Below are 20,203 nucleotides of genomic sequence, written 5' to 3' on the forward strand. Positions count from 1 at the left end.
AGCAGGAACACCAGGGCTCTGGGATGAAGAGCAGCTGGCTTAAGCTGAACCCAGGCAAGAGCAAAATGATTCAGAAGCTGAGACACATTTTGTAGAACTAGATAAGACTCTCCCCTTCATTCCTGGGAATTTGTACAGCCCCCATTCACCAAAGTCGAGATGCAAAGACTCAGGTCCCATGTGACCCTTCCCTAGGCCTAGTTGACCAGGTAGCATCAGTGTCTAAACATCTCAGCTCACTGGGAAACTCTGCATCATCCTGTGGGCAAGAATCTGGCCACAGTGATCCCTGCCTCTGCCACCACCAGGCTGTAGATCACTGAATCTACAGCTGAGTGTGAAGGCTCCAGCTGGTACCGAATGCAGCTGCCGGCCTTCTCCAGGGCTTAGGCCACAGTGAACCCATCAGACCCATGTTCCAGTCCCTTCACTGGCTCCCAGTCCCCTTCTGATGCCAGTCTAAGGCCTTGGTGTTAATCTGCAAGTCAATTAAAGAATCCAGCCCCACTGGAGGCTGTTTGTGAGTCGTCCAGGTAGGAGGCTACAGAGGCAGAGCGTTGTACAGGGCACCCAGGTTGCAGGGTGGGATTGACACAGCTACCCATTACTCTGGATTGTACCCTGGGTGTGTCACAGTCACACCCTGAATTAAAACTCACTGGCTAAACAGGGGGCAGAGATGCCAAAGCCCAGTGAAAATCAGAGGGGGTGGGGACAGGCATTCCTGCCTGATGCTATGAATTCCCCTTCGAGAGCCCTAGGTACCATTTGACCCTCCCCTCCCCTCTCCCGTGTTGAAAGCCAGAGCTGATTAGACTCCATGGAGAGCCCTTGTTTCAGTTCAGTGGTTGCAAGAGCTGAAACCATTGATGAGGAGGCCTGGGGCCAAGTCGCAGACCTGGTGTGGGGACAGGGCTGCAGGGAACAGCCTGGAGACGCAGCAGGAGACACGGCCTGCTGGAGCCCCTGGGCAGGTCGGGGAACCTCAGAAGGCGCCATTGCGGAAGTGGCAGTGGGTGGCCAGCAGCAGCCGTGATAACCCCAGTGGAGCTGAGCGGTGGCAGAGGGAACAGCAGCAGAGAAACCAGCAGAACCCGCGGCAGAGACATCAGCCAGCGGGGCAGAGACAGCAGCCGCCGCGAGCCAGTTCCAGAGGCAGGAGTGGCAGCAGAGGCGTTGCTCGATGTCCCTCACCCTTTTTCAGGGATGGGAGGCAGTGAGCAGCCAGGGGCCTAGGTGCCGACTTCCCCTCTGGCCAGTGGGTGCTCGACCCCCTGCTCCACCCCAGGCCTCGCCCCCACTCCACCCCTTCCCCCAAACCCCTACCCCACCTCTTCCCACCCCTGCTCCACCCCCCCATTCCACCCCTGCCCCAGGTCCCCACCCCTGCTCCGCCCCCGCCCCACCTCATTCCACTCCCTTCCCGAAGACCCCGTCCCCACCTCGCCTTTTCCCCGCCTCCTCCCCCTTCTTCCCAGAGAATTCTGAGTGCCGTGAAACAGCTGTTTTGCGGCAGGCAGCAGGCACTGGGAGGGAGGGGGAAGAGTTGGTCAGCGAGGCCCTCAATGGGTGAGATGCGCTGGTGGGAGGGGGGAACTTGGCTGCGGGTGGGTGCAGAGCACCCACAAACTTTTCCCCCTGGGTGCTGCAGGACTGTCGGCACCGATGGCCAGTGGTGACAGCGACAGCAGCAGCAGCAGCAAGCCAGTTGCAGAGGTGGAAGCGCAGCGGACGTGTTGCTCAATGCCCCCCACCCCCCACACACACAGACGCCTTTCAGGGGTGGGAGGTGAAGCCATGTGAGGTCACCTCTGAACTCTGGGTCTTGGCTGATTAAGAACAACCACCTGTGAGTGGGCTGCAGTGGCGGGAGAGGGGAGTGGTGTGTTACAGGTCATTCGCTCATTGGATTTTCAAACGGCAAGGTGGGAAACTGAGGCAAAGAACACTGCCCAATGTACTGTGGGGTGGGGGTTTGCTTAGGGTTACATGCTTTCGAATCATGGCTGTGGTGTTTTCCCAAAATAATGCTGGGTTCCCTTTGCCTTGTAATAAAAGTTTTCTTTTGTTGTACTCAGGGCGGGTGAGTGGGCAGTTTTGTCTCTTATCCTGTGCATAAACTAGCACTTTTGTCAGTAAAACTTTTGTCAGTCAGGGAAAGAAGAAAGCAGGCCCCCGACTGACAAAAGTTTCACCGACAAAAGCACCGGTGTGGACAGTGCTATGTTGGCGGGAGACACTCTCCCACCGACATAGCTACTGCCGCTCGTTGGGGGGGGTTAAATTATGCTGGTGGGAGGTCGGCATAGAGCGGCTACACGGGAGAGCCCATTGCAGGGCAGCTGCAGGGGTACGGCTGTGCCGCTATAATCCTTAAAGGGGCCATTGTAGAGCCTTAAAAAGGCTCAGGAGTTAAATGTGCCCAGATTATTGGGTGGGGTCTTAAGGTTTTTCTGGTTTGTATGGCTAAGAGGAACCTTTGACACTGCACCCAGTCCTTGGTGCTGCCGACTCCACCTGGCGGAAGGGTGAGAGATTGATAGATCCAGAGATAGTTTCAACACCACGGAAAAGGCTGCATTCGAGAAATAGAAACACTCACCAAGTTCACTTTGAAGATCATCTAGGTAACAAAGAATCAGAAACAAATACACACTAATTAAGTGCATCTCTTCCAGGATGGAATCAACCCCAGCCTCCCATCATGCAGCCTGTCCCTCTCAAACCCATTCATCCAGGCAATGGGCAGGGAAACTACTGAGGTCTGGAGAGAAGAGTCCCTTTCCAACCCACAGGCAGGGCACGGAGCACCTGCCAAGTCCCATAGGGTGCGGCTACACAGCAACTGAATACCCCCAATTGACCCATGGCAGCTAACTAGGTTCACAAGACATGGGCTGGGGGCCTGTAAAATTGTGGTGTAGACACTTGGGCTCATTTTGTGTCTACACTAGAGTAAAGTATCAAAAAATAACTGATTATCTGCATGGATTTACAGTTCTGAAAGTTTTGAATTCCCTAGGGAATTAGGGCCAGATTTTTAAAGGTATTTAGGTTCCTAACTCCCACTGATTTCAATTGGCATTAGGTGTCCAAATACCTTTAAAAAGCTACCCTTAGAGCCCAATGCCGATTCCTTGCATATTCCATGTTCCCATTCACTTTGCTGGGAGCTTTAGGAGTGCACGGAATGTAATATTGCACCCTAAAATTATCAACATTATTCTTTTAGTGATGTGACCTGTGCATTTAGCGTTGGATCCTACACTCGTTGAAATCAAAGACACAGCTCTAACTGATGTTCGTGGTGCAGCATCAGGGCATTCATGTTTTTCTCATTTAAAAAATAAAATATGAGGAGACAAATTTGTACAAAGTTTTCCTTGTTGGAGAAAAGGGCACAACACTTACTGATTTGTGTATCACGGTTCCCTAAAAAAACAGAAATAAATATAAATTATTATTAGGAGCATTTTTCTCATGGATATACAGTTGTCTGAGTTTTGTGAAAGTTGAATATCCTGTCTCACTTTCCATATTACCAGTTGGGGTGAAACTGATCAGGCTTAATCTCATCCCAGTTTCCTTTTAACATTCAATGAAAAAATGAACAACTCCTCCTCCAATATAATTACACACAAGATCCACATTGGACCAAATTATTTACTTGTCAGATGAGGCAAGAGGACATTTGAGGGCACAGAGTCCTCCTGGTCCCCCATGTCATGGTGCCTTCAGCACCATGTGGATTTCAGCCTCCGAGAAGATACATTTCAAAGAACATTTTCTTTCTGGTTTTCTCTTACCCACATACTGAATAATTATCAATACATTATCCCTGATATTTCATGTGATACTCAAATTGATCTCTCTTTAATAATGATCATCATAAATAATAAAACAGCAAACAACTTAATGGAAAAGGTTCTATGTGGAGAAAAATTGAATTTACTGATTTCTCCAAGATGTTTCCCTAAAGAAATGAAATAAAGCAAACAGATGGAAATACAAATTATTTAAGAAGATTTCTAGTTAATGGAGATTTAAAGGAGTGTTTTCATGATATGAACGCCTGGCCCCTAAACACCAAACATTTCATTCATGGTTTTACTAACCATGTGGCCACACTAGAGTTAAGTGTCCAACAGTAACTGACTATTTTCAAGGATTTACAAATGCAGGAACACCAGGGCTCTGGGATGAAGAGCAGCTGGCTTAAGCTGAACCCAGGCAAGAGCAAAGTGATTCAGAAGCTGAGACACATTTTGTAGAACTAGATAAGACTCTCCCCTTCATTCCTGGGAATTTGTACAGCCCCCATTCACCAAAGTCGAGATGCAAAGACTCAGGTCCCATGTGACCCTTCCCTAGGCCTAGTTGACCAGGTAGCATCAGTGTCTAAACATCTCAGCTCACTGGGAAACTCTGCATCATCCTGTGGGCAAGAATCTGGCCACAGTGATCCCTGCCTCTGCCACCACCAGGCTGTAGATCACTGAATCTACAGCTGAGTGTGAAGGCTCCAGCTGGTACCGAATGCAGCTGCCGGCCTTCTCCAGGGCTTAGGCCACAGTGAACCCATCAGGCCCATGTTCCAGTCCCTTCACTGGCTCCCAGTCCCCTTCTGATGCCAGTCTAAGGCCTTGGTGTTAATCTGCAAGTCAGTTAAAGAATCCAGCCCCACTGGAGGCTGTTTGTGAGTCGTCCAGGTAGGAGGCTACAGAGGCAGAGCATTGTACAGGGCACCCAGGTTGCAGGGTGGGACTGACACAGCTACCCATTACTCTGGATTGTACCCTGGGTGTGTCACAGTCACACCCTGAATTAAAACTCACTGGCTAAACAGGGGGCAGAGATGCCAAAGCCCAGTGAAAATCAGAGGGGGTGGGGACAGGCATTCCTGCCTGATGCTATGAATTCCCCTTCGAGAGCCCTAGGTACCATTTGACCCTCCCCTCCCCTCTCCCGTGTTGAAAGCCAGAGCTGATTAGACTCCATGGAGAGCCCTTGTTTCAGTTCAGTGGTTGCAAGAGCTGAAACCATTGATGAGGAGGCCTGGGGCCAAGTCGCAGACCTGGTGTGGGGACAGGGCTGCAGGGAACAGCCTGGAGACGCAGCAGGAGACACGGCCTGCTGGAGCCCCTGGGCAGGTCGGGGAACCTCAGAAGGCGCCATTGCGGAAGTGGCAGTGGGTGGCCAGCAGCAGCCGTGGTAACCCCAGTGGAGCTGAGCGGTGGCAGAGGGAACAGCAGCAGAGAAACCAGCAGAACCCGCGGCAGAGACATCAGCCAGCGGGGCAGAGACAGCAGCCGCCGCGAGCCAGTTCCAGAGGCAGGAGTGGCAGCAGAGGCGTTGCTCGATGTCCCTCACCCTTTTTCAGGGATGGGAGGCAGTGAGCAGCCAGGGGCCTAGGTGCCGACTTCCCCTCTGGCCAGTGGGTGCTCGACCCCCTGCTCCACCCCAGGCCTCGCCCCCACTCCACCCCTTCCCCCAAACCCCTACCCCACCTCTTCCCACCCCTGCTCCACCCCCCCATTCCACCCCTGCCCCAAGTCCCCACCCCTGCTCCGCCCCCGCCCCACCTCATTCCACTCCCTTCCCGAAGACCCCGTCCCCACCTCGCCTTTTCCCCGCCTCCTCCCCCTTCTTCCCAGAGAATTCTGAGTGCCGTGAAACAGCTGTTTTGCGGCAGGCAGCAGGCACTGGGAGGGAGGGGGAAGAGTTGGTCAGCGAGGCCCTCAATGGGTGAGATGCGCTGGTGGGAGGGGGGAACTTGGCTGCGGGTGGGTGCAGAGCACCCACAAACTTTTCCCCCTGGGTGCTGCAGGACTGTCGGCACCGATGGCCAGTGGTGACAGCGACAGCAGCAGCAGCAAGCCAGTTGCAGAGGTGGAAGCAGCAGCGGACGTGTTGCTCAATGCCCCCCACCCCCCCCACACACAGACGCCTTTCAGGGGTGGGAGGTGAAGCCATGTGAGGTCACCTCTGAACTCTGGGTCTTGGCTGATTAAGAACAACCACCTGTGAGTGGGCTGCAGTGGCGGGAGAGGGGAGTGGTGTGTTACAGGTCATTCGCTCATTGGATTTTCAAACGGCAAGGTGGGAAACTGAGGCAAAGAACACTGCCCAATGTACTGTGGGGTGGGGGTTTGCTTAGGGTTACATGCTTTCGAATCATGGCTGTGGTGTTTTCCCAAAACAATGCTGGGTTCCCTTTACCTTGTAATAAAAGTTTTCTTTTGTTGTACTCAGGGCGGGTGAGTGGGCAGTTTTGTCTCTTATCCTGTGCATAAATTAGCACATTTGTCAGTAAAACTTTTGTCAGTCAGGGAAAGAAGAAAGCAGGCCCCCGACTGACAAAAGTTTCACCGACAAAAGCACCGGTGTGGACAGTGCTATGTTGGCGGGAGACACTCTCCCACCGACATAGCTACTGCCGCTCGTTGCGGGGGGTTAAATTATGCTGGTGGGAGGTCGGCATAGAGCGGCTACACGGGAGAGCCCATTGCAGGGCAGCTGCAGGGGTACGGCTGTGCCGCTATAAGCCTTAAAGGGGCCATTATAGAGCCTTAAAAAGGCTCAGGAGTTAAATTTGCCCAGATTATTGGGTGGGGTCACAAGGTTTTTCTGTTTTGTATTGCTAAGAGGAACCCTTGACACTGCACCCAGTCCTTGGTGCTGCCGACTCCACCTGGCGGAAGGGTGAGAGATTGATAGATCCAGAGATAGTTTCAACACCATGGAAAAGGCTGCATTCGAGAAATAGAAACACTCACCAAGTTCACTTTGAAGATCATCTAGGTAACAAAGAATCAGAAACAAATACACACTAATTAAGTGCATCTCTTCCAGGATGGAATCAACCCCAGCCTCCCATCATGCAGCCTGTCCCTCTCAAACCCATTCATCCAGGCAATGGGCAGGGAAACTACTGAGGTCTGGAGAGAAGAGTCCCTTTCCAACCCACAGGCAGGGCACGGAGCACCTGCCAAGTCCCATAGGGTGCGGCTACACAGCAACTGAATACCCCCAATTGACCCATGGCAGCTAACTAGGTTCACAAGACATGGGCTGGGGGCCTGTAAAATTGTGGTGTAGACACTTGGGCTCATTTTGTGTCTACACTAGAGTAAAGTATCAAAAAATAACTGATTATCTGCATGGATTTACAGTTCTGAAAGTTTTGAATTCCCTAGGGAATTAGGGCCAGATTTTTAAAGGTATTTAGGTTCCTAACTCCCACTGATTTCAATTGGCATTAGGTGTCCAAATACCTTTAAAAAGCTACCCTTAGAGCCCAATGCCGATTCCTTGCATATTCCATGTTCCCATTCACTTTGCTGGGAGCTTTAGGAGTGCACGGAATGTAATATTGCACCCTAAAATTATCAACATTATTCTTTTAGTGATGTGACTTGTGCATTTAGCGTTGGATCCTACACTCGTTGAAATAAAGACACAGCTCTAACTGATGTTCGTGGTGCAGCATCAGGGCATTCATGTTTTTCTCATTTAAAAAATAAAATATGAGGAGACAAATTTGTACAAAGTTTTCCTTGTTGGAGAAAAGGGCACAACACTTACTGATTTGTGTATCACGGTTCCCTAAAAAAACAGAAATAAATATAAATTATTATTAGGAGCATTTTTCTCATGGATATACAGTTGTCTGAGTTTTGTGAAAGTTGAATATCCTGTCTCACTTTCCATATTACCAGTTGGGGTGAAACTGATCAGGCTTAATCTCATCCCAGTTTCCTTTTAACATTCAATGAAAAAATGAACAACTCCTCCTCCAATATAATTACACACAAGATCCACATTGGACCAAATTATTTACTTGTCAGATGAGGCAAGAGGACATTTGAGGGCACAGAGTCCTCCTGGTCCCCCATGTCATGGTGCCTTCAGCACCATGTGGATTTCAGCCTCCGAGAAGATACATTTCAAAGAACATTTTCTTTCTGGTTTTCTCTTACCCACATACTGAATAATTATCAATACATTATCCCTGATATTTCATGTGATACTCAAATTGATCTCTCTTTAATAATGATCATCATAAATAATAAAACAGCAAACAACTTAATGGAAAAGGTTCTATGTGGAGAAAAATTGAATTTACTGATTTCTCCAAGATGTTTCCCTAAAGAAATGAAATAAAGCAAACAGATGGAAATACAAATTATTTAAGAAGATTTCTAGTTAATGGAGATTTAAAGGAGTGTTTTCATGATATGAACGCCTGGCCCCTAAACACCAAACATTTCATTCATGGTTTTACTAACCATGTGGCCACACTAGAGTTAAGTGTCCAACAGTAACTGACTATTTTCAAGGATTTACAAAAGCAGGAACACCAGGGCTCTGGGATGAAGAGCAGCTGGCTTAAGCTGAACCCAGGCAAGAGCAAAATGATTCAGAAGCTGAGACACATTTTGTAGAACTAGATAAGACTCTCCCCTTCATTCCTGGGAATTTGTACAGCCCCCATTCACCAAAGTCGAGATGCAAAGACTCAGGTCCCATGTGACCCTTCCCTAGGCCTAGTTGACCAGGTAGCATCAGTGTCTAAACATCTCAGCTCACTGGGAAACTCTGCATCATCCTGTGGGCAAGAATCTGGCCACAGTGATCCCTGCCTCTGCCACCACCAGGCTGTAGATCACTGAATCTACAGCTGAGTGTGAAGGCTCCAGCTGGTACCGAATGCAGCTGCCGGCCTTCTCCAGGGCTTAGGCCACAGTGAACCCATCAGGCCCATGTTCCAGTCCCTTCACTGGCTCCCAGTCCCCTTCTGATGCCAGTCTAAGGCCTTGGTGTTAATCTGCAAGTCAGTTAAAGAATCCAGCCCCACTGGAGGCTGTTTGTGAGTCGTCCAGGTAGGAGGCTACAGAGGCAGAGCACCCACAAACTTTTCCCCCTGGGTGCTGCAGGACTGTCGGCACCGATGGCCAGTGGTGACAGCGACAGCAGCAGCAGCAAGCCAGTTGCAGAGGTGGAAGCAGCAGCGGACGTGTTGCTCAATGCCCCCCACCCCCCCCACACACAGACGCCTTTCAGGGGTGGGAGGTGAAGCCATGTGAGGTCACCTCTGAACTCTGGGTCTTGGCTGATTAAGAACAACCACCTGTGAGTGGGCTGCAGCGGCGGGAGAGGGGAGTGGTGTGTTACAGGTCATTCGCTCATTGGATTTTCAAACGGCAAGGTGGGAAACTGAGGCAAAGAACACTGCCCAATGTACTGTGGGGTGGGGGTTTGCTTAGGGTTACATGCTTTCGAATCATGGCTGTGGTGTTTTCCCAAAACAATGCTGGGTTCCCTTTACCTTGTAATAAAAGTTTTCTTTTGTTGTACTCAGGGCGGGTGAGTGGGCAGTTTTGTCTCTTATCCTGTGCATAATCTAGCACATTTGTCAGTAAAACTTTTGTCAGTCAGGGAAAGAAGAAAGCAGGCCCCCGACTGACAAAAGTTTCACCGACAAAAGCACCGGTGTGGACAGTGCTATGTTGGCGGGAGACACTCTCCCACCGACATAGCTACTGCCGCTCGTTGGGGGGGGTTAAATTATGCTGGTGGGAGGTCGGCATAGAGCGGCTACACGGGAGAGCCCATTGCAGGGCAGCTGCAGGGGTACGGCTGTGCCGCTATAAGCCTTAAAGGGGCCATTATAGAGCCTTAAAAAGGCTCAGGAGTTAAATTTGCCCAGATTATTGGGTGGGGTCACAAGGTTTTTCTGTTTTGTATTGCTAAGAGGAACCCTTGACACTGCACCCAGTCCTTGGTGCTGCCGACTCCACCTGGCGGAAGGGTGAGAGATTGATAGATCCAGAGATAGTTTCAACACCATGGAAAAGGCTGCATTCGAGAAATAGAAACACTCACCAAGTTCACTTTGAAGATCATCTAGGTAACAAAGAATCAGAAACAAATACACACTAATTAAGTGCATCTCTTCCAGGATGGAATCAACCCCAGCCTCCCATCATGCAGCCTGTCCCTCTCAAACCCATTCATCCAGGCAATGGGCAGGGAAACTACTGAGGTCTGGAGAGAAGAGTCCCTTTCCAACCCACAGGCAGGGCACGGAGCACCTGCCAAGTCCCATAGGGTGCGGCTACACAGCAACTGAATACCCCCAATTGACCCATGGCAGCTAACTAGGTTCACAAGACATGGGCTGGGGGCCTGTAAAATTGTGGTGTAGACACTTGGGCTCATTTTGTGTCTACACTAGAGTAAAGTATCAAAAAATAACTGATTATCTGCATGGATTTACAGTTCTGAAAGTTTTGAATTCCCTAGGGAATTAGGGCCAGATTTTTAAAGGTATTTAGGTTCCTAACTCCCACTGATTTCAATTGGCATTAGGTGTCCAAATACCTTTAAAAAGCTACCCTTAGAGCCCAATGCCGATTCCTTGCATATTCCATGTTCCCATTCACTTTGCTGGGAGCTTTAGGAGTGCACGGAATGTAATATTGCACCCTAAAATTATCAACATTATTCTTTTAGTGATGTGACCTGTGCATTTAGCGTTGGATCCTACACTCGTTGAAATCAAAGACACAGCTCTAACTGATGTTCGTGGTGCAGCATCAGGGCATTCATGTTTTTCTCATTTAAAAAATAAAATATGAGGAGACAAATTTGTACAAAGTTTTCCTTGTTGGAGAAAAGGGCACAACACTTACTGATTTGTGTATCACGGTTCCCTAAAAAAACAGAAATAAATATAAATTATTATTAGGAGCATTTTTCTCATGGATATACAGTTGTCTGAGTTTTGTGAAAGTTGAATATCCTGTCTCACTTTCCATATTACCAGTTGGGGTGAAACTGATCAGGCTTAATCTCATCCCAGTTTCCTTTTAACATTCAATGAAAAAATGAACAACTCCTCCTCCAATATAATTACACACAAGATCCACATTGGACCAAATTATTTACTTGTCAGATGAGGCAAGAGGACATTTGAGGGCACAGAGTCCTCCTGGTCCCCCATGTCATGGTGCCTTCAGCACCATGTGGATTTCAGCCTCCGAGAAGATACATTTCAAAGAACATTTTCTTTCTGGTTTTCTCTTACCCACATACTGAATAATTATCAATACATTATCCCTGATATTTCATGTGATACTCAAATTGATCTCTCTTTAATAATGATCATCATAAATAATAAAACAGCAAACAACTTAATGGAAAAGGTTCTATGTGGAGAAAAATTGAATTTACTGATTTCTCCAAGATGTTTCCCTAAAGAAATGAAATAAAGCAAACAGATGGAAATACAAATTATTTAAGAAGATTTCTAGTTAATGGAGATTTAAAGGAGTGTTTTCATGATATGAACGCCTGGCCCCTAAACACCAAACATTTCATTCATGGTTTTACTAACCATGTGGCCACACTAGAGTTAAGTGTCCAACAGTAACTGACTATTTTCAAGGATTTACAAATGCAGGAACACCAGGGCTCTGGGATGAAGAGCAGCTGGCTTAAGCTGAACCCAGGCAAGAGCAAAGTGATTCAGAAGCTGAGACACATTTTGTAGAACTAGATAAGACTCTCCCCTTCATTCCTGGGAATTTGTACAGCCCCCATTCACCAAAGTCAAGATGCAAAGACTCAGGTCCCATGTGACCCTTCCCTAGGCCTAGTTGACCAGGTAGCATCAGTGTCTAAACATCTCAGCTCACTGGGAAACTCTGCATCATCCTGTGGGCAAGAATCTGGCCACAGTGATCCCTGCCTCTGCCACCACCAGGCTGTAGATCACTGAATCTACAGCTGAGTGTGAAGGCTCCAGCTGGTACCGAATGCAGCTGCCGGCCTTCTCCAGGGCTTAGGCCACAGTGAACCCATCAGGCCCATGTTCCAGTCCCTTCACTGGCTCCCAGTCCCCTTCTGATGCCAGTCTAAGGCCTTGGTGTTAATCTGCAAGTCAGTTAAAGAATCCAGCCCCACTGGAGGCTGTTTGTGAGTCGTCCAGGTAGGAGGCTACAGAGGCAGAGCATTGTACAGGGCACCCAGGTTGCAGGGTGGGACTGACACAGCTACCCATTACTCTGGATTGTACCCTGGGTGTGTCACAGTCACACCCTGAATTAAAACTCACTGGCTAAACAGGGGGCAGAGATGCCAAAGCCCAGTGAAAATCAGAGGGGGTGGGGACAGGCATTCCTGCCTGATGCTATGAATTCCCCTTCGAGAGCCCTAGGTACCATTTGACCCTCCCCTCCCCTCTCCCGTGTTGAAAGCCAGAGCTGATTAGACTCCATGGAGAGCCCTTGTTTCAGTTCAGTGGTTGCAAGAGCTGAAACCATTGATGAGGAGGCCTGGGGCCAAGTCGCAGACCTGGTGTGGGGACAGGGCTGCAGGGAACAGCCTGGAGACGCAGCAGGAGACACGGCCTGCTGGAGCCCCTGGGCAGGTCGGGGAACCTCAGAAGGCGCCATTGCGGAAGTGGCAGTGGGTGGCCAGCAGCAGCCGTGGTAACCCCAGTGGAGCTGAGCGGTGGCAGAGGGAACAGCAGCAGAGAAACCAGCAGAACCCGCGGCAGAGACATCAGCCAGCGGGGCAGAGACAGCAGCCGCCGCGAGCCAGTTCCAGAGGCAGGAGTGGCAGCAGAGGCGTTGCTCGATGTCCCTCACCCTTTTTCAGGGATGGGAGGCAGTGAGCAGCCAGGGGCCTAGGTGCCGACTTCCCCTCTGGCCAGTGGGTGCTCGACCCCCTGCTCCACCCCAGGCCTCGCCCCCACTCCACCCCTTCCCCCAAACCCCTACCCCACCTCTTCCCACCCCTGCTCCACCCCCCCATTCCACCCCTGCCCGAAGTCCCCACCCCTGCTCCGCCCCCGCCCCACCTCATTCCACTCCCTTCCCGAAGACCCCGTCCCCACCTCGCCTTTTCCCCGCCTCCTCCCCCTTCTTCCCAGAGAATTCTGAGTGCCGTGAAACAGCTGTTTTGCGGCAGGCAGCAGGCACTGGGAGGGAGGGGGAAGAGTTGGTCAGCGAGGCCCTCAATGGGTGAGATGCGCTGGTGGGAGGGGGGAACTTGGCTGCGGGTGGGTGCAGAGCACCCACAAACTTTTCCCCCTGGGTGCTGCAGGACTGTCGGCACCGATGGCCAGTGGTGACAGCGACAGCAGCAGCAGCAGCAAGCCAGTTGCAGAGGTGGAAGCAGCAGCGGACGTATTGCTCAAAGCCCCCCACCCCCCACACACACAGACGCCTTTCAGGGGTGGGAGGTGAAGCCATGTGAGGGCACCTCTGAACTCTGGGTCTTGGCTGATTAAGAACAACCACCTGTGAGTGGGCTGCAGCGGCGGGAGAGGGGAGTGGTGTGTTACAGGTCATTCGCTCATTGGATTTTCACGTGGCAAGGTGGGAAACTGAGGCAAAGGACACTGCCCAATGTACTGTGGGGTGGGGGTTTGCTTAGGGTTACATGCTTTCGAATCATGGCTGTGGTGTTTTCCCAAAACAATGCTGGGTTCCCTTTACCTTGTAATAAAAGTTTTCTTTTGTTGTACTCAGGGCGGGTGAGTGGGCAGTTTTGTCTCTTACCCTGTGTCTCCACTAGCACTTTTGTCAGTAAAACTTTTGTCAGTCAGGGAAAGAAGAAAGCAGGCCCCTGACTGACAAAAGTTTCACCGACAAAAGCACCGGTGTGGACAGTGCTATGTTGGCGGGAGACACTCTCCCACCGACATAGCTACTGCCGCTCGTTGGGGGGGGTTAAATTATGCTGGTGGGAGGTCGGCATAGAGCGGCTACACGGGAGAGCCCATTGCAGGGCAGCTGCAGGGGTACGGCTGTGCCGCTATAAGCCTTAAAGGGGCCATTGTAGAGCTTTGAAAAGGCTCAGGAGTGAAATGTGCCCAGATTATTGGGTGGGGTCTCAAAGTTTTTCTCTTTTGTGTTGCTAAGAGGAACCTTTGACACTGAACCCAGTCCTTGGTGCTGCCGACTCCACCTGGCGGAAGGGTGAGAGATCGAGAGATCCAGAGATAGTTTCAACACCACGGAAAAGGCTGCATTCGAGAAATAGAAACACTCACCAAGTTCACTTTGAAGATCGTCTAGGTAACAAAGAATCAGAAACAAATACACACTAATTAAGTGCATCTCTTCGAGGATGGAACCAGCCCCAGCCTCCCATCATGCAGCCTGTCCCTCTCATACCCATTGATCCAGGCAATGGGCAGGCAAACTACGGAGGTCTGGAGAGAAGAGTCCCTTTCCAACCCACAGGCAGGGCATGGAGCACCTGCCAAGTCCCATAGGGTGCGGCTACACAGCAGCTGAATACCCCCAATTGACCCATGGCAGCTAACCAGGCTCACAAGACATGGGCTGGGGGCCTGTAAAACTGTGGTGTAGACATTTGGGCTCATTTCGTGTCTACACTAGGGTAAAGTATCAAAAAATATCTGATTATCTGCATGGATTTACAGTTCTGAAAGTTTTGAATTCCCTAGGGAATTAGGGCCAGATTTTTAAAGGTATTTAGGTTCCTAACTCCCACTGATTTCAATTGGCATTAGGTGTCCAAATACCTTTAAAAAGCTACCCTTAGAGCCCATTCCCGCTTCCGTGCATATTCCATGTTCCCATTCACTTTGCTGGGAGCGTTAGATGTGCACGGATGGTAATATTGGGCCCTAAAATTATCAACATTATTCTTTTAGTGATGTGACTTGTGCATTTAGTGTTGGATCCTACACTCGTTGAAATCAAAGGCCCAGCTCTAACTGATGTTCGTGGTGCAGCATCAGGGCATTCATGTTTTTCTCATTTAAAAAATAAAACATGAGGAGACAAATTTGAACAAAGTTATCCTTGCTGGAGAAAAGGACACAACACTTACTTATTTTTGTATCACGTTTCCCTAAAAAAAACCCAAAAAACCAGAAATAAATATAAATTATTATTAGGAGCATTTTTCTCATGGATATTCGGTTGTCTGAGTTTTGTGAAACATCGTGTCTCACTTTTCATATTACCAGTTGGGGTGAAATTGATCAGGGTTAATCTCATCCCAATTTCCTTTTAACATTAAATGAAAAAATGAACAACTCCTCCTCCAATATAATTACACACAAGATCCACATTGGACCAAATTATTTACTTGCCGGATGAGGAAAGAGGACATTTGAGGGCACAGAGTCCTCCTGGTCCCCCATGTCATGGTGCCTCCAGCACCATGTGGATTTCACCCTCAGAGAAGATACATTTCAAAGATCATTTTCTTTCTGATTTTCTCTTACCCACATACTGAATAATGATCAATATATTATCCCTGATATTTCATGTGATACTCAAATTGATCTCTCTTTAATAATGATCATCATAAATAATAAAACAGCAAACAACTCAATGGAAAAGGTTCTATGTGGAGAAAAATTGAACTTACTGATTTCTCCAAGATGTTTCCCTAAAGAAATGAAATAAAGCAAACAGATGGAAATACAAGTTATTTAAGAAAATTTCCAGTTAATGGAGATTTAAAGAAGTTTTTTCATGATATGAACGCCTGGCCCCTGAATACCAAACATTTCATTCATGTTTAACGAGCCATGTGGCCACGCTAGAGTTAAGTGTCCAACAGTAACTGACTATTTTCAAGGATTTACAATTCTGAAAGGTTTGAATTCCTTATGGAATTAGGGTCTGATTTTTCAAGGCATTGAGGAGCCTAACTCTCACTGATTTCAGTGAGAGTTAACTGACCAAATACCTTTAAAAATCTATCCATTAGAGTCCAATCCTGCTTCTTGTATTATCTCTCACATTCCCATTGGCTTTGCTGGGAGCTCTGGGGTGCAGACTCGAATTTCTGGCCCTCAAATTATCAGCATTATTTTTTTAGCAATTTGACTTGTGCATTCAGTGCTTAATCCTACACTCATTGAAGTCAATGGCAAAGATCTAACTGATGTTAGTGATGCAGTATCTGGGCTTTCATCTTTTTCTGGTTAAAAAAACTCCACCCCAAAAATTCACAGAAAAACAAAGAAATACCCTTATGAGGAGTCAAATTTGTACAGAAGTTTTACTTGTTGGAGGAAAGAGCACAACTCTTACAGATTTCTATATCCTGTTCCATTAAAAATAAACAGAAATAAATATAAATTCTTATTAGGAGCATTCTTCCCTTGGTTATACAGTTGTCTGCATTTCGTGAAAGTTGCACAGTGATTATACAATTCATGAGCCTTTGAGGGTTTCATGTTCTCAACACCAGGAGAAAAAGGTTTCCCTTCTCCATCTCTGACTTCTTGTTCCTCACCATTTTCAGAACTCAGGTTAAGTCTCAGAGCTCATGTCTATTCAGACCCCTCTTTTCTACTGTGTATATTTTTTTAATATTATCTATTGGGATGAAATTTGTCCATGGGGACTGAGGAGGGAATAACTGCACAGCTGGGTGGGAAGTGGGCAGAAAAGAGTGAGGAGTGGGGAAGGTTTTGGATCACTCTTCCCCCCCCCCTTCCCCAAGTGCTCCATTCAGCTTAACTGAGGCAGTTCTGGGGGAGAAATATTCTGGGCCTGTAAAGGGCCGATGAAGATCACTGCCCCCTGGAGCAAATGGGAACCTTAGTAACGTTTTCTGCTGCGGGGAGCACAGGGCACGTCTGTGCTTCCCCTGCTTGGCCCAGTGTAAAATTTCATTCTTCCCTTTTTTCATTTATTAGAAGAAAATTTCTTGTTAATTTCACTAAATTTTCCCCTGTGACATTTACCTTTTATTTTAAATAGATAAACAGTGAGGCCAATGAAACCAAACAAAACCAGGAGAATCACACTCAGAGCCACCATCCATGGATTCACCCTCGGGAAAAAGGAATCTGAAAAATAAACCCCCAGGATTTGCATTAGTTTGGAGGCAGGGACAAAACTAATTTTTTTTCTCTTGCATGTAAATATATAAATAGTCCCCAGCAGGACGTATGTGAAGTAAGAGTGAAAACATGGACCCCCCCCCCACGCTGCACAAAAGACCAAAACCTGATTTTAAAAATTACTCCAACCAACACAGCTTTAGCACTGATCAACCAGTGAATGAACAGGCCTGGTTTGATTCATGCTATTCAGAGCTTTATTGAGCTGAGGGGCAAATTCTTTGCTCACAAAACCTCATTGACTTCAGTGGAGTTATGCCAGCAAACAATTTGGTCCTCACTGTTCAGCAACATTCAGAAATTGCAGAAGTCGTTAGAATAGTTTGGTGAGTCACTAATAATTTCCTCAATTATTTCGATGCATCATAATTGCAATGAATCCAAACATTAAGTGCTAGAAATTGATTCATCTTCTTTTGCTGTTCTTGTGTTTATAGCATTTACATCATCTAGCCAGGGTGGGCATTTCAAACATGCCTAAGGCCTTCTCCACACAGGATTTGTGCCCTGGTTTCGTGAAATTGGTGTAACACTCATGCAGTCATTGTTACACTGATTCCACAGCTGACCATGTAAGAGGATTGCTCCAATTTAACTAAACTGATTTACAATTTAAGGTTTTCTCAATCAGCTTAATAGTGTCCTTTATCCATTTAGTATAAATCAGTAAGGAACTAACTTACGCTAAATATATAGGACACTGAAACTGAAATAAGAGCATTCAAACAAGGGTTTTCATCAATAACTCAGGAGATAATCAGGGCAGCTTGTGTGTGTAGACAAAGGCAAAGTGAGTTATGAGCACAAGTCCCACTGAATGTCAACAGAAACAAGCCCACATCATTTGGTGACATTTCACTTATAGAAAAGGTAGCAAACAAACGATGGTATAAAAATTGCTACATTCAAAAAAAATCACTGAGGGGAAGTTAAGTTTTTAAGAACAAACTCTTCTCAAAATCAGTCTCTCTCTTTTTTTTTTTAAAGTAAGAGTTTCAGGAGTATCAGAGTGAAGATTAAATTTACATGAAACCCAAAACTCTGATAACTCTGAATGTGCAAAATTAAGGCAATCAGGTTGCCTGAGTTGTGACCCTGTTAAGGTACCAGTTTCTGAACTTCTTTGTTTTTAGGTAGGTTGTAAAATATGCACAACAGATGCTTCAGTTCTTTGTTTCCTATGTTTTGTTTTGTTTCTGATGGAGGTGATTTCAGTGTGTGGGTTTAGCTGGTAACTGACCTGCTATATAAACTGTTGATTCCTTTTCTTGATTGAGAACGGTGTTCCTGATCAAACAGGACAGGTTCTGGTTTGAACGTTCTTTTATAATAATAGAATTTTCTGTTTCAAACAGGCCACTATCCCTGAGGGATTTTGCTTCAGAGAGTGATGGTAATTCTTTCCCACTGAGATCTCGCCATAGAACCTTGGGCTCTGGATACCAACCAGCCGATTGACAAACCATCCGGATCCCTCCATCCTGGTGACTCTCCACAGAGATGAGAGGATTGGAGCCCAAACCTAGAGGAAAATTACGTAAATGTGTGATAAATCAATGGGGTAACTTAACAGCTAAAAAAGGATGAGTGATAGATTGTGGATCCATTACTCCCACTCAAGATCACTTGCTCATGTAGAAGGGATAAATGAACAATGGAATTTCTGAATATCGGAAGCTACTAGATCGCATGCCCTGATTCTCATGGGTGACTTTAATTTTCCTGATATCTGCTGGGAGAGCAATACAGCGGTGCATAGACAATCCAGGAAGTTTTTGGAAAGCGTAGGGGACAATTTCCTGGCGCAAGTGCTAGAGGAGCCAACTAGGGGGGGCGCTTTTCTTGACCTACTGCTCACAAACCGGGTAGAATTAGTGGGGGAAGCAAAAGTGGATGGGAATCTGGGAGGCAGTGACCATGAGTTGGTTGAGTTCAGGATCCTGACGCAGGGAAGAAAGGTAAGCAGCAGGATACGGACCCTGGACTTCAGGAAAGCAGACTTCGACTCCCTCAGGGAACGGATGGCCAGGATCCCCTGGGGGACTAACTTGAAGGGGAAAGGAGTCCAGGAGAGCTGGCTGTATTTCAAGGAATCCCTGTTGAGGTTACAGGGACAAACCATCCCGATGAGTCGAAAGAATAGTAAATATGGCAGGCGACCAGCTTGGCTTAATGGTGAAATCCTAGCGGATCTTAAACATAAAAAAGAAGCTTACAAGAAGTGGAAGGTTGGACATATGACCAGGGAAGAGTATAAAAATATTGCTCGGGCATGTAGGAATGATATCAGGAGGGCCAAATCGCACCTGAAGCTGCAGCTAGCCAGAGATGTCAAGAGTAACAAGAAGGGTTTCTTCAGGTATGTTGGCAGCAAGAAGAAAGCCAAGGAATGTGTGGGCCCCTTACTGAATGAGGGAGGCAACCTAGTGACAGAGGATGTGGAAAAAGCTAATGTACTCAATGCTTTTTTTGCCTCTGTTTTCACTAACAAGGTCAGCTCCCAGACTGCTGCGCTGGGCATCACAAAATGGGGAAGAGATGGCCAGCCCTCTGTGGAGATACAGGTGGTTAGGGACTATTTAGAAAAGCTGGACGTGCACAAGTCCATGGGGCCGGACGAGTTGCATCCGAGAGTGCTGAAGGAATTGGCGGCTGTGATTGCAGAGCTATTGGCCATTATCTTTGAAAACTCGTGGCGAAACGGTGAAGTCCCGGATGACTGGAAAAAGGCTAATGTAGTGCCAATCTTTAAAAAAGGGAAGAAGGAGGATCCTGGGAACTACAGGCCAGTCAGCCTCACCTCAGTCCCTGGAAAAATCATGGAGCAGGTCCTCAAAGAATCAATCCTGAAGCACTTGCATGAGAGGAAAGTGATCAGGAACAGCCAGCATGGATTCACCAAGGGAAGGTCATGCCTGACTAATCTAATCGCCTTTTATGATGAGATTACTGGTTCTGTGGATGAAGGGAAAGCAGTGGATGTATTGTTTCTTGACTTTAGCAAAGCTTTTGACACGGTCTCCCACAGTATTCTTGTCAGCAAGTTAAGGAAGTATGGGCTGGATGAATGCACTACAAGGTGGGTAGAAAGCTGGCTAGATTGTCGGGCTCAACGGGTAGTGATCAATGGCTCCATGTCTAGTTGGCAGCCGGTATCAAGTGGAGTGCCCCAAGGGTCGGTCCTGGGGCCGGTTTTATTCAATATCTTCATAAATGATCTGGAGGATGGTGTGGATTGCACTCTCAGCAAATCTGCGGATGATACTAAACTGGGAGGAGTGGTAGATACGCTGGAGG

At 47.7% G+C, this 20,203-nt stretch overlaps 2 protein-coding genes across 2 annotated transcripts in view; both read right to left on the bottom strand.

Moving 5' to 3' along the window:
• LOC142069119 (butyrophilin subfamily 2 member A1-like) overlaps positions 1–20,203 on the bottom strand; it is a 206,338-nt gene that overhangs the window by 103,628 nt on the left and 82,507 nt on the right. The gene's annotated exons all lie outside the window — the stretch shown is intronic.
• Positions 1–20,203, bottom strand: part of LOC142069118 (butyrophilin subfamily 1 member A1-like) — a 31,463-nt gene that overhangs the window by 6,022 nt on the left and 5,238 nt on the right. Inside the window, exons 3-4 of the mRNA XM_075119497.1 lie at positions 18,147–18,428; positions 16,748–16,852 (exon numbers count right to left, since the gene is read on the bottom strand). Coding sequence (XP_074975598.1) covers positions 16,748–16,852; positions 18,147–18,428 — 387 coding nt within the window. The remainder of the gene's footprint in view (positions 1–16,747; positions 16,853–18,146; positions 18,429–20,203) is intronic.

The sequence above is a fragment of the Caretta caretta genome, chromosome 14 (genome assembly GCF_965140235.1).
Source record: "Caretta caretta isolate rCarCar2 chromosome 14, rCarCar1.hap1, whole genome shotgun sequence".
Classification (NCBI taxonomy): Eukaryota; Metazoa; Chordata; order Testudines; family Cheloniidae; genus Caretta; species Caretta caretta.